The 14,817-nt window shown below is 36.7% G+C and overlaps 2 protein-coding genes across 6 annotated transcripts in view; both read right to left on the bottom strand.

The window, feature by feature from the left end:
* c2cd3 (C2 domain containing 3 centriole elongation regulator) overlaps positions 1 to 9,971 on the bottom strand; it is a 31,006-nt gene extending 21,035 nt beyond the window's left edge. For 2 of the 5 annotated variants that reach the window (XR_001815231.3, XM_017491238.3), the window contains exons 1-11: positions 5,442 to 9,971; positions 4,763 to 4,920; positions 3,896 to 4,104; positions 3,590 to 3,741; positions 3,337 to 3,472; positions 2,553 to 2,681; positions 1,633 to 1,780; positions 1,242 to 1,312; positions 876 to 1,079; positions 660 to 769; positions 427 to 545 (exon numbers count right to left, since the gene is read on the bottom strand). Coding sequence is in view for 4 of the 5 variants with exons in the window: in XM_017491238.3 (XP_017346727.2) it covers positions 427 to 545; positions 660 to 769; positions 876 to 1,079; positions 1,242 to 1,312; positions 1,633 to 1,780; positions 2,553 to 2,681; positions 3,337 to 3,472; positions 3,590 to 3,741; positions 3,896 to 4,104; positions 4,763 to 4,920; positions 5,442 to 5,832 (1,827 nt within the window). In the remaining variant the exon portion in view is untranslated. The remainder of the gene's footprint in view (positions 1 to 426; positions 546 to 659; positions 770 to 875; positions 1,080 to 1,241; positions 1,313 to 1,632; positions 1,781 to 2,552; positions 2,682 to 3,336; positions 3,473 to 3,589; positions 3,742 to 3,895; positions 4,105 to 4,762; positions 4,921 to 5,441) is intronic. The other 3 variants (XM_017491236.3, XM_017491237.3, XM_017491235.3) reach the window with 3 other exon arrangements.
* A 3,208-nt stretch (positions 9,972 to 13,179) lies between these two features.
* Positions 13,180 to 14,579, bottom strand: or95a1 (odorant receptor, family 95, subfamily A, member 1). Its single transcript, XM_017490417.3, has one exon. The coding sequence runs from the start codon at positions 14,396 to 14,398 to the stop codon at positions 13,448 to 13,450; it is 951 nt and encodes a 316-aa protein (XP_017345906.1). The 5' UTR covers positions 14,399 to 14,579; the 3' UTR covers positions 13,180 to 13,447.
* Between the last annotated feature and the right edge of the window lie 238 nt (positions 14,580 to 14,817).

The raw sequence follows: 14,817 nt of genomic DNA, 5'->3' as shown, positions 1-14,817 counted from the left end.
ATCAATAACTCTCTTTCTGAGGTCCTCAGAAACCTCCTTTGTTCATGCCATGATACACTTACAGAAACATGTGTTGTGAAGACTCTGATAGGTCTCTCTTTTTTTAAAGAAAACAGGGTGCTCACTGACAGCCAATTGTCATCTCATTGATTGAAATCACCTGACTCTAATTTCACCTTTAAATTAACTGCTAATCCTAGAGGTTCATATACTTTTGCCACTCAGATATGAAATATTGGATCAATATATAAATGACCAAGTATAATATTTTTGTCTCCTCTGTTTTATTGGGATCTCTTTGTCTACTTTTAGGACTTGTGTGAAAACCTGATGATGTTTTTGGTCATTTTTATGCAGAAATAGAAAAGAATTTCAAGCACCACTGTATTCTACAAACACTAAAAGATTAGAGGTAGCCATAATTACTTTCTTTTGATGACTCTTCCTCAAGTAGAGTGTAAAGCTAAGGTTTGTGTCCCACCATTGTTTGATAGTAGGGCCACTGAAGCGCACTGAAAAGACACTCTGATGCTGAAATTTCACCACTGAAGAAAAAAAACAAAACAAAGAAAATTATATATTCTTTGTACCATTTAATTATTTTCACTCCTCTCTGGTAATAACTAAAAAAATAATAATAATAATAAAAAAACACTCACCACCACCCACAACTTTACTGGAGACAACTCTTGTGACCTCAACAGGACTTGCTTTCCCAGTATCATTATTGGCAGATGGTAATGGAAAGAAGTATTCAACAAAATATGAGCTAGAAAAGAGATCAAATTAAATAATGGTTAATGTACACAAGGGTAATTTTTTCTATCACAACACACTATGTAAGATGTTAAAAAAAAACAGAACCTGGGCCATACCATTTCTTAGTAGTGAGAGGTAGAGGTGGTCTTCCTTTCCCTGACTGCTTCCTTGGTATATTAGAGGTATTGTCTGTGGGGACTGATAACTGAATAACGATAACTCTAGCTAAATTGATGCTTCCAAGAAGTGAAATCCTATCCATACTTAGCCCATGGAATGAATTCTTCTTTTCTCCATGTGGCATGACATCCAAATCTGGCCTTCAATGATGTACAAAAAATAGGAACAAGCTGCAATTAATAATGACTGGAGTGGAATTCCTCTGACTATCACTATGTCAATTTGCAAAAAAAATTACACAGCATTTTTCAAAATTTGTAACTGATCCTGTGAATGAATGATATCAAGAACTAAATGCTTACCTGGCATTTTTTCCCAAGCTCTTTTGCTGCTCATGTTCATCATCTGCTGTACCCAAACAGCCATCAGCCATCTGAAACCAGAAAACCCACATAAAACAAAGTAGTCCTGAATTAAAATTGTAGCTCATAATATGCATATGTTGCATGAATGCATAAGCATATCTATAAAACTACACCTAAACGTAAGACTTACATTTACCTCACTTATGTTTATTTGGCTGATGCTTTTATCCAAAGTAACTAACAATTCAGACAAAATACAATTGAGCAGTTGAAGGTTAAGGGTCTTGTTTAAGGCAGCTTGGTGGTGCTGGGATTTGAACTCATGACCTTTTAGTCCCTAGCCCCAATGCCTTAACCACGGAGATACCACTGCCCACACATAACTTACCGAAGCCTTGTAGAACAGGTTCTCCAGTAGACTCTGGTCATACTGGGGATCACTGAGCTCACTGTCCATAAGTACACTGCTGCAGCCAGAGAGAGAGCCTGGAAGAGAACCTTCTCCATCCCATAAGGCAAGCACCGATCCATTAACACTGAAAACAACAATTTACAATTTACTTAATGTCTGTACGGTGTACACAGCGTAAGATTTACACGTTTGAAATTACATGACTTGAACATGCCTTACCATAAACCCATATACAAAAAGAAAAAAAAATCTTCATGCAAATATTACAAATGATACTTTAAAGAATAACTCTAGTATTTTTCTATAATCCTACTGCGATCTACCTATCTGTCATTATATAGTCACCAAGTTTCCTTGTAGTGATCAAAGAAGGCTAAGCACATTGACTCATAACTCCCTAATGACAAGTCAAAGGGCACTTGTCTGAGCAGTAAAAAAATGTTTGTGAAAGGCATCTTTGAAATGCATTTCATTAATTCCCCAACAAACGAAATGTGAAAAGTAAGCTATTATGAAACTTCATAGAGAAGATTTTGAGGTTCTACATTGCCAAAGTAGACGTGCAGGTCTGATCAGACTTGTATACCACAAAATCTTTAGGAACGCTTTAGTACTGGTTCATATTATTAATTTAATTGTTAACCATTTATTAGACTTTTTGTTTGTGTAACATTAGTTGTTTTGAGATGTCAATGTACAATTTTACATATTTATTTAGATGTTTACAGAGGGAGTACTCTTAGGCTTCCATTATAAGTGAGTTTACAAAAGCAAGTTTTCCAATATTGGCTCAGCACAACAAAAAGTGTTGATATTATCTATGATAATTGTGTATGAGCTACAGATGCAGTACATGACATATTCCTTACATAGAATACAAATTCCATCTTCATTACCTCCCCAGAAGCTGCTCCACAGCTGTATCATGCATGTCTGGCCTGGGGAGTCCATGGTCCTGATTCAAGTACTGAATATCTGAGTGGAGGATGTCCTGCATCAGCTGCCCTGATGATGGAATTGGGGGCCTTGAAGGAAAAAAAGAAAGGATTTTTTTTTCTTTTTTAAAGAAACAACATTAATCTGGCAGACAGTAGCTATAGTCTGATTACATTCCAGAATTATTGGCACCCTTAAAAAAGGCAAAAAATATTTAGAAAATAAACATTAAATACAATAATTTAAATTATCTGTTCAAACAACTGAATAACAGTATTAATTTGAATAATCTATTAATATATCATCATTATTTAAATATCTTAATTTATACACACACACATTAACAGTTAAAAAATATCATTAAGCACAACTAGGGCCATGACAAAAAGTTTCACATGATTGAAACTGTTAGAAATTTTCCAAAAATTAAAGAGGTCAAAGATTACAGTTTTATGATTGCACAATTTAAATGATTCTTCTGGTCGTGAAGTATCAGAATTAACTGTTAAATTTCATTTTCACAGCAACAAGCTATGAAAGGAGAGTCCTGCAAAACTGTCTGCATCAAAAATAAAGTAACTGATACACAGGTGTTAAATATGGTGGTTGATCACTAATGCTTTTGGACTGTTTTATTTACTTTATTGCTTTATTTACTTAATTTATGCATTTTCCTGAAGAGCTGCAATAATTCTGGACGGCACAACATAACTTAAAATTTTTACAGAACACATGCAGGCATACGGTAAAGAACCGGCTCCAGTGTTATCTACTGGTAGGTGCAGGGAAGTGTCCTTCAGACCCATGTCAGAATCAATATCAGACTGCAACGCAGAAACCACCATGGCATTTCTAAGCTTGCTACCACGCTCAAGAAGAACTAGGAGGGAACAAGACAGATGTCATTAAATGAATTTAATTAGAAAAGCACTTTGTTATGATTTCATCCAAATACAAAAGATTGTAATGAAAGAAATATCTTGCTTTTGATCCCTACCAGAAAGTAGGTCCACTGATGCTGAGGGAATGTGGGCATCTGGTTCATGAATTTCCACCTGCAAATTTCTATTTACTGAAGCTCCTACTTCAGCATTAGATCTATCAGAATGTGGTTTTCCCCTCTCTTGAAAGTATAAGTGGTCCTTTCCTCTAATAAAAATACATTTAATAAGTAAATCATTTAATTCAAGGTAGGCAATGTTATATATTTACTTAAAATGAGGAAACAAAAGTACATGATGGTGATTTAAGCTTAAACGTTATTCAAGCTCAAAATGTTATTAAAGAATGAAGTAAAACACACATTGGTGTGCCCCTGGAACTGCCTCCAGGATCTGAGATATTTCCACTGGTTTTTGAACCCAAGTGGGACAAAGATGGCAGCAGCATATTTTTGTCAGATACGAGTCCTGGAGCAGAAACTGCTGTGTCAATGTTTGTGCTCATGTCTACAGTTGGTATAGAGCTGCTGCTGTCGTAGGTTTCTGTAAGTGGCTCTAAAGCCAGTGTAGCCTGTTGTGGGAAAACAAAGTAAAAACATTTGACAAAAATTTAAAGTTTACAACACAGGAATTATAATCTGAACATTTAGGTCAAAAAGCTCTTAGGTATTATTACTTGTATTGCAAAGTAAAGGAGAATAATAATACAGTATATGGCCAAAGGTATGTGGATAACTGACCATTACACCCATATGAGAGTCTTCCCCACACTGTTGCCACAAAGTTGGAAGCACACAACTGTCTGGAACATCTTTGTATACTGTAACATTAAGATTTCCCTTAAATGGAACTAAGGGAATTAGGCCAATGCTGTTTCATGGCAGTACCCCTGTGGACAAAATGAGGCTGGTATTCCCCTACAGAAAACCTTTGGGATGAACTGGAACACTTACATTGTGCCAAGCCTCCATGCCTTGCGCCCCACCTCACAAATGCTCTTATAACTGAATGAGCACAAATCCCCACAGCCATGTTCCAAAATCTAGTAGAAAGCCTTCCCAGAAGAGTGGAGGTTATTATAACAAAAAAGAAGAGACCAACTCCATATTAATGCCCATGGTTTTGGAATGGGATGTTCCACACGCACCTATGGGTGTAATGGTCAGGTGTCCACATACTTTCAGTGTATGTAGGGTATGACCTGAAATTGGATCTTATATTTTACCCACCTGTAACTCGCCAAGCTTTTCAGACATTGGTGACACAAGTGTAAAAGACCCGATAATAGAATGAGAAAGGGACAATTTAGCAATCCCGGCTATTCGAACTCGTGCTATGGGTAAGTGATCAGGCTTTGTAAGAACATCCAACACCAGTGAGCCCATATCTGTGAAGAACATAAGGCATAAAAAAGGATGCAAAAGAAAACAGTGAACTAAATCATAAAAAGCAGAAAGGAACTATAGGCACACTAAAAGTAGAAGGTATGAATTATGGCACCAACAGAATATCAAGAAAATAAATAAGAATATTTAATTTTTCTAGCAGTGTACCAGCAAAAATATAGTAGCACATTAAAAATGTCAGGGAGATGACTTCTTAAGTAAATAATAATAATAATTAATTAAGTTTTTAAAAAAAAAAAAAACACACAAAAAACCCTACTATGTCTAATCAGGTAACTGCGAGTGTATTAGTAGAGCAAAATTATAAAGGTGACCTTACCAACATATACTGTCAGAAACATATAACTGATCTTACCAACAATACTGTCAGAAAAGTATAGTGTGACGTCCTTTATCATGATAGCAACATTCTATTGTCTCATCACATAGCCTTAATATAATGGTAATAATTAACATCTTACAATGATCGGTGTTGTAAAAATTTTAAGTTTGATGATGTTACCTGTTAAATATGAAGTAAACTGCTTTGGGCCACATCGAACTGGAAATCTGGTTGTGGATTTCACATCTTTCTCTCTATCTAGGGATCCGTCTCTGGGACAGAATACAGTGCCACTGGTCGTCTCACCCCACCATCGTAATCGGATCAGGGTCAGTGGTGGAGGCTTGGCTATTGTCCACAGCACTCTGCTTAATGTGACTCTAAGGAAACATCGCACATGGCCCTCCACAAGAGGAGGAATGCTTGTCGAAGGGGACACATCACTGACAACTGGCAAAGAAAAAAATAAAGTGTTCAGTTTTGGAGCAAAGAAACGCAATAGCACTGACAGGTTTGTGTTATATGTAGAGCATAGGTTTGGGCCTGTTTGGTTGTGTATTTCCTCATGCATTTTCTGAATGTCCCATTAAAAATGTTAATTTGACACAATCAGACTGGGAAATAAATATGAAACTCTAATAGTGTTTTGAAGCATTGTTTTCTACATTTTTGCTTTGTAAACACCATTCCGTTCTATTAACCGATTTTTTTTTTTTAATGTCATTTAAACTGAAAAATTTCCACAGCTCTCTACTCCCTACATATTTAACCTACATTACGTATGAAACAAAACCATCTACCACTTACATACCTAGTGCACGTTTCTTTATCCATCTACAACGAATAGTAATCAAAATCAATAAAGCAGCTATTTAGAGCACAGCATGCGAAAGACTATTACTTAAATGATTTTGTTATTCATCATATAGAGAAACGTTTTACAAGCTTGATAAGATACATCGAGATAACTATTTATTTCATTTCTCCTGCTGAAAAGTCCAGTTTGGTCAAAACATTACTGACAAGACTGGTACATCATCATGCCAGCTGGTAAGTTTTTTTTTTTAAATGACTTGACTTTACTGTTCGTATAAATAGTCGAGATTTGCTATTTACCTTGCTGTGCAATTTTCCTAGAAACAATTTATCTATGATGTAGCATTATTAATGTTAATTCAAAACTTTTTTTTTATTTCTACCCGCATGGACCAGCTGGGAAAGATAATCTACCAGCTCTGCCGGCTGGGTTTTTCAGCAGAGTCGTTAGGTAGCCAGGTGACAACTAGCCAGACTCGATTTCCAAGCAGTTATTAGGCAGATAATGCACTACAATGTTACAGAAGCCCGAATTTCATTAATATAAAGTGCAGTTTGATCCGGAGTTGGGGTTCATTTTGGGATTCGGTTGAAGTATCTGGATGGCGAACGGATTAACGATCAACTGTCAACAAAGCTCAACGGCTTTTATCCCTGTGCCGCTCTGTTCAGTCCACAGAACCTACCTTTCTTTCTTTTACCGCCAAACTTGGTCGATTTTACCCTTTTGTTCTTCATCACTTTAACCTGTAAACTTTAAGTTTCAGGTTTATCATAGTCCTTTTTGACAACTTCTGTTTACATAATACAACTCGGCAACGAAATTACCAATCACAACTACCGCCTTCTACTTCTTCTACTGACGGTGGGAAACAATATCGACTCGTTCCTTACCGCCACCTAGAGGGAGACGCGCGAATTAACACCATACCAAAATAAAAACGGATTAAGGGTATAACTCGATCAGCTCCCTAGATACCTAGGTCGTGAATCAGTTGGTGCATCTCAATACTCAAATTGATGCTTCCTTGTTTCCTCGGTCCTCCGTCCTCCAGCCCGTGACCCTGAAATCGATTGAAGTCAACCATCCAAGGACATATCAATTCTCTAATTGCGAGTGATTGGAAGTTCGGATCATTTTACTGAAATCTTTAAATTTCTGTTGTAAATCAGAATTTGCTCAGTATCCTCATACTATTAGCATGTATGCCATGTGGCTATATTTCATGTATTTGCTAATGCTATTCAATTCTATCTAATTCTATTTGCTAATTCTGAGTTCTGTGATAATTAAGTTCTGTGTACCTCACAGAGCTTTTCAGTAATTGACTGTGGTGAAGAGGATAGAATACAGCCTTTTGAAGATGTAAATATTCAGACACTTGAACATAAGATTGCCTCAATTTTTTTTGTTTATGCAGACTGTGTTGCATTTCTCAAAAAATGCTACACAGAAAATAGTTGAAGAAATTAAGTGTATCTTGCCATTCTCAAAATCTCATGCCCTTCATAGTATTGAAGCAGTTCTCACAAAGCACAATATTAACATAGAAAGCACCATAATCCAAAAAAATGTCAGATGATGTATTTCTGGCAAATCCACTTTTAGAAGCAACATCTTAAAAGGGTGCTTTGTCTACTGACTATACAAGAAATCTATATTTCAAACAAAATTTTACTGTAATTGAATCTACAGAATATATTTATCCACAGCCTCATAAAGAGGTATTTGTTTATGTTACAGTCATTTGGGTGCCTGAAACCTTGTTATTATTGTCCTGCACTGTGGCCTACAAACATGGCTGCCATGGACCGCAATTCCCAGAACACTCACCTTCATTCTAATCACACACACCTGCATCCAATTCACAGCACAATCAGTACCACAGTTTAAAAGGACCTTTTATTAATTCATTCTTTGTGAAGTACATGCTGGTTACGTTTTGTTTCTGCTGTTAACAAGCCTTGATACCTTGTCTGTTGATGCTGGTTTTGACTTTGTTCTTGTTTTTGACCTCGTCTTTTTGCCTTGCCTTGTTTTGACTGTTTGCCTGAGCTGATTGCCTGACCACCAATCCACAGTTATACAGATTGCACACAAAGTCATACAAACAGAAAAAAAATTGGGGGGGGGCTGTGGCTCAGGTAGTAGAGCAGGTTGTCCACTAATTGCAAGGTTGGTGGTTCGATCCCCGACACACATGACTCCACATGCCGAAGTGTCCTTGGGCAAGGACACCGAATCCCAAGTTCATGGCAGCTTTGCTACCATTGGTGTGCGAGTGTGTGTGTGAGAAATAGCTCTTTGTAGAACTGCTAAGGTTAAAAAGTGCAAACCAATTGTTACCCTCCCCAGGAGTGGTTGATCAACAAATATCACTCCAAGAGCAAGACATGCAATCGTCTGGGTGGTCACAAAGGAACCCATGGTAACTTCTAAGCAAATAAAGGCTCTCACATTGGCTAATGTTCATGAGAACACTGAAGAACACTGGCATGCATGGCAGGGTTGCAAGGAGAAAGTCTGCGTATGCTAGGAGAAGTCCCTAGCATACCCGTAAAAAGTGAAGCATACTTTCAACTAGTTGAAGCAACTTTCAACAACTAATCGATAATGATCAATTATGAAATTTGTTGTCCATGAATCTCATTATCAATTAGTTGGTCTGCTCGCGACACGGAGCATGTTTACTCATTACGTTACTTCTGTTCCGAAAACACGCTTCGGATACTAAAGTTGTGACCCAAATGAAGTACTGTACACCTACACTATGCACTGTGTACTCTACCGTCTAGTGTGTGAATTTTAGAAAGGTAAAATCATGTCAAATATATCACTAGCAGTTTTTTTTACTAACCGGGAGTATAAGCCGCTTATAGTCAGGGGTGCATGGCATCATACGCACGTAATGTCACACTTTAGCGTGAGTCACCGACAATAACTTTCTTCAGTTTACTGTTTCTGTCAGCGTTACCTTTTATTTCCAACATGACCTCAGTCAACATCAGATGGAGGAGAAATCATCACGTGACTGAGGAAGAAAGTCCTCTAAGGATTTTATATTAAACACCACGGAAAAGATCAAACTTTATAAAGCAGAGTTTGTGTAGCATGGAAGCACGACAGTGATGCTGTCGCAAGTTGTTTAAAAAGTTTAGTTTAAGTTTATTGTCATTATATGTTGTATCGGTGTAACTTCTGTTTATTATAACGGAAGTGATCTGTTAATAACGAGGCCACAATGATACACAGTGGGAGCGCGATTAAGATCTGTAATGTCTAATTAAAACGTTATGATCACAAGTAAAACAATGTCTAAAAGCAGCGAGTAACAGAAGCCACGTGAAAGGGCGTTTTTATTATTAATTTAGGACTATAGCTTAATTTATTGCTTTTTGTGCATCCATGAAAAGTAATGCATAAATATTTTATAAATATTATATAATATAATAATAATAATTATTATATTATTTTATATATGTGTGTATATAAGTATTTATGCTTTTTTTTTTAAATGAATGCACAAAAAGCACAAAATTAAACTACAGACCTAAATGAATAATATATATTCTGGTCTGAAGTTTATATTTGTAACACTCAGTTTGTGGATTTTATTTTAAATAAACGAAAACATGGTACCGAAAGTTTGCCCCATCTGATAAATCAATTAATCAAAAAATTTTTTTTTATAATAATAATCGGTCCACTAATCGATTGTGAAAATAATCGTTAGTTGCAGCCCTACTTTCTACTTCAAGGAATAGGAAACACTAGGGAACCAGGACAACCAGAAACGAAACAAAACAAAAAAAGAGAGAAAATACTAAATATAAACAAACAGTGCATAAACCAAGCAATAACAAATATAAGAAACTCAGAAACAAAAAACATAACCTGACTTGATGCAATGCTCCAGCAGTTAAGGAGAAAAACCAGGGAACTTAAATAGATCACCAATCAAGCAGAGAAAATAACAAATACATGGATATGGGTGCACAGGAAATGAGGAGACAGAGGAAGGAGTTCTGCAAGGACAGTCAGGGTGTCCTCTAGTGGCCCAAGGTGGAACTTTAGGCGCAGCTCCTGAAGTGACACTAGTTACAGAGACCTTAGGCAGCAACCGCTGAGAGGCCTCCCTTGTTGAAGAGATTGAAAGATTTTTTTTAATAGAGCTAGTAAAATAAAGAACTAAGTCAAGGATTTGGCAGCAATGTGGGTGAATACTTATGCGATCACAACTTTAATATTTTTTATTTGTAAATAATTTTGCAAACTATATTGCATTCCACCTGGGTTTTATGTATATTCATGACATATAATCTCAAATAGGTCCATTTCAAATCCAGGTTGTCATACAACATGTGGGAATAAAATTCCAATGTGGGTGAATACTTATGCAATGCCCTGTATATACCTACAGTCTACAACCCCAATTCCAAAAAAGTTATGACGCTGTGTAAAATGTAAATAAAAACAAAATGCAATGATTTGCAAATCTCATAAACCCATATGTTATTCACAATAGAACATAGAAAACATATCAAATGTTTAAACTGAATAAATATACCATTTTAAGAAAAAAGTAAGGTAATTTTGAATTTCATGACTTTGCATGATAAAGCTTTAATCAGCATTTGTGAATGGCACGGCGAACTGTGTTCACAGACAATGAGTTCTGGAGGTGTTTCTAAGCCCATGCAATGATTTCCATTACAGAATCAAGCCTGTTTTTAATGCAGTGCTTCTTGAGGGCCCGAAGATCACAGGCATGCAATATTGATTTTCACCCTTTTCCATTGCGCACAGAGATTTCTCCAGTTTCTCAGAATATTTTGATGATATTATGTACTGTAGATGATGAGATATTCATAGTTTTTGCAATTTTATATTGAGGAACATTATTCTGAAATTGTTCCACAAATTGCAGACACAGTTTTTTGCAGATGGTGAACCTCTGCCCATCTTTACTTCTGAAAGACTCTGCCTCTCTAAGATACTCTTTTACTGACCTGTTACCAATTAAACTCCAGCTGTTTCTTTTTAGTAACACTTACTTTTCCAGCCTTTTGTTGCCCCGTCCCAACCTTATTTTTAGACATATTGCGGCTATCAAATTCAAAAGTACCTCATTTTTGTTCTTAAAATGGTACATTTATTCAGTTTAAACATTTGATACATTTTCTATGTCCTATTGTGAATAACATATGGGTTTATGAGATTTGCAAATCATTGCATTCTGTTTTTATTTACATTTATTTACATTTTACACAGTGTCCCAACTTCTTTGGAATTCGGGTTGTACTTTAATAGAAATAACTTTTACAAAAAACTTTTATAGAAATGTACCCCTACTCATTCATACAGTTATTCAGTCAAACATTTGGCAGCAGTGCAATCTAAAAATTATGAAGATAAAGGTCAAAAGCTTCAGTTAAGGTTCACATCAAACATCAGAATGGGGGAAAATGTGGGAAAATGTGATCTCAGTGATTTTCACCAACAACCACTATAGTTGGTGCCAGATGGGCTGGTTCGAATATTTTAGAAACTGGTGATTTGGGATTGTCACACACAACAGTGTCTAGAGTTTATAAAAAATGCTGTGGAAAACATCCAGTGAGTGGTATTTCTGCAGGCAGAAACGAGCATCTACAGTGGGCACAGGCTCACCAAAACTGGACAGGTGAAGATTAAAAGACCAGGTGATGTAGCCAATGCTGAATACAGTCCTATGTGTACAACAGACAGATGAGGGTTTTTTTTTTTTTTTTTTTTTTTTTTTTTTACATGTTTACACCAACAGTGGTAGCTGTAATTTAACCACCGACAGTGGTTAAGTAATTTAATGTAATTTATGTGTCTTTTCAATGTGTACAGAATGGCATGCTATTGTCATTTTTACATGAAGCCTGAGGCCTGTTATTACTTAAAGCAGTGGTTTTCAAAGTGGGGGCCGCCAGGGGGCGCCCGGGGGGCCTCAACTATTTGGTGTGAAAAATAAATAAATACATGATTCTCACCCTCAGAAAACCACACACACACACACACACACACACACACACACACACACACACACACACACACACACACACTCAATTCCTAATGTAATGTAAAGATGAAAGAGGTAATTATTAATAATAAAAAAGGGGGGATATATTCAGAAGTCTGTATTTTTAATGTGTTTTAAAGACATCTTGCAAAAGGGGGGTCTCGGTCAAATGTTAATGCCATTTGGGGGGCCTTGCCCTGGAAAAGTTTGGGAACCCCTGACTTAGAGTACTTGGCTTAATATGACTCCTGGCCTTTATTTTTGAGAAGCTGTACCTATGTAGTGACTGCAAACAAGCATGGGTGTGATCAGTCAGTTGGGTATTGTGGCCAAATTACTAGTATGTAACAGAGCATATGTTTGCCTGTCTTTTTGGGACTTATCACATTAAAATCATCACTGCTTCTGTGTAGTACCTTCAGTGTCTATTGGATCTTCGAGGCTGTTAACACCACAATAAATCTGCAATCCTAGTTTTGGCTAGTTCAATCAACATTAATATTTATGTTGCATAGTAATGAAAAGCATTTAATAATGGAAAGAGATCATCATGGCCTAAGCCATCTAATTGAGGACCTGTGTAACCTGTACCCAGATAGGTACAAATAAATGATTACATTATGACAGAGTGCTGTATTTTTTATATTAAATAAAATGTGAATAGTATACGATTATAACATTTGTACATACATGCATTGATGAAACACTTGATCTTTGATTTTGGCTTGTTGAGGCAGCAAACAGATAATTGCAACATAACTAAGCAAATTATATTTCAAGGTGGGATGCAGTCCATTCTAACAAGTAAATCCCTGTTCATGGTTTTTCTATAAAAAAGGACATGACAACTGTGTAATGAATGTTTATAGGTCATTAATGAAAATCAGGTATTTCCGTGTAATGCACTTTATATACAGGTTTTTTTTTAACCCAGAGCTTGTTATTACAAATGGTGTCTATGCTGTTGCATAAATTGCTTTAATGAAACAAAACCATTCTAAACACATGTAGCCATATATAAATTTCTTAAGAAACAACACTGGGAAAAAAAATTCATTGGATTATGGTAACAAACCTACACATTTAACATTTGAATGATCCTCTTTCTCTAATCATACACAGTTGGATTTAATTCAGTTACAATAAATGATACTCCAGTCCTTATCAAATTATTACACATGCCATACTGGTTATGTTGTGTCATGGAAGACTTGAAATCAGCTTTAAATATCTTTCAATGACATTATAAACCAGCCTTATGTATACTCATGAAAAAAACAGTTATAGTTCATCTTGGTTGCTGTTCCCTACATTTAACAATCATTTAGGAATTTTGACCAATTTATGTGGCCCAATACGAGCCCTGCAGCAAGGCATGGCTTTTTTCATGTAGCTCCTCAGGCTCTCATCTCTGAGGCCATAAATAAGCGGGCTGAGAAAGCGTGGAAGCAGCACAAAACAGAAGTAGTTGGCAAATTGAATATGCTCCGACATCCATTTGATGTTCAGCACAATCAGGTTTTCAGTAATGGGGAATGTGAAGACCATCATGCTCAGAAGCAGCTGGAATCCATGCAAAACCACGGTGTGCAGGGCTTTAGTTACTGAGGCCCGATCCTGACGCATCTTTTGAGTCTCCAGAAGGATCCTAATGTATGTGAAAAGAATGATGATGGCCACCGCAGCAAAGAAGAGTACGTTCAGAGCCAGTTTGAAGAGAGTCTGTATGGGCAAACCATTGAGTACCATAGTTTTGCAGATCAATGGGGTGGTGAAAACATCCCAGTCCACGTTGGGGCGCATCAGAATGAAATCCACCGCGGGAGGGATACAGCTGATGATCAACAAGCTCAAAACAATCACCCAAATTCTTTCAGGTGTCCAAGAGATAGGTCGGCGCAGTGGGTAGAAGATAGCCACATAGCGTTCCAGTGACATGGCAGCTAGGATTAGTGGGCCATTCTGAAAGGTGGCAACGGAGACAAAGAGCAGTGGTGCACAGTATATGATGGCAAACTTCACATTGCCCATGACAAATAGAAAGAGCAGTACAGAAGAGAGTAACTGCAGTGTGTCATTGACCAGCATGTAGGCAAACAGGATGTAGCGTGAGCTGTCAAAGAATTGCCGGTGTGAGGCAAATGTATGCAGCATCAGCAGAATGCAGTAGAGAAAGGCACAGAACAGTGGGATCACCACACACACCTTTAGGATGGTGGATGTGATGTTGCTGGATGTGGCATTGCCTGGGAATTCAGTCAGATTTTGCATAATGTCAAGGATTTGTAGAGCCTGAAGTGAAAAATGAAAAGTGCTGGAATCCAGTTGATTTTAAAATTAAGTAAATAAAAACTGTGTGCTAACATACATTAAGCGGGCTTGACAAATACCTGTTGATTTAAATAAGGTGTGTTAGATCTGGGATAACACAAAACAGCATGAGTTTTCTTGATCTGAAAACAACTAGTTTGGTAAAACAATGAAAATAAATTATAGACATTTTAAGCTCAGCATCAGTTCATGGCATAAATATGACAAAAAAAATGAAAGTTAAAATAAATAGTTTGAAAACCAAATAAAATAAATTAAAACAGAATATTACATGAATTCTGGATTATATTAAAACTACCTCATTATATACTTACCACAGTCTCCATTAGCAGAGCAATTAAAGGATAGTTTGAGAAGGG

The sequence above is a fragment of the Ictalurus punctatus genome, chromosome 17 (assembly GCF_001660625.3).
Source record: "Ictalurus punctatus breed USDA103 chromosome 17, Coco_2.0, whole genome shotgun sequence".
Taxonomy (NCBI): domain Eukaryota; kingdom Metazoa; phylum Chordata; class Actinopteri; order Siluriformes; family Ictaluridae; genus Ictalurus; species Ictalurus punctatus.
This window is presented reverse-complemented; position numbering and strand designations above follow the sequence as displayed.

Excerpts from the sequence above, each read along its gene's own strand:
- or95a1 (XM_017490417.3), bottom strand. The coding sequence starts at position 14,398 with ATGCAAAATCTGACTGAATTCCCAGGCAATGCCACATCCAGCAACATC.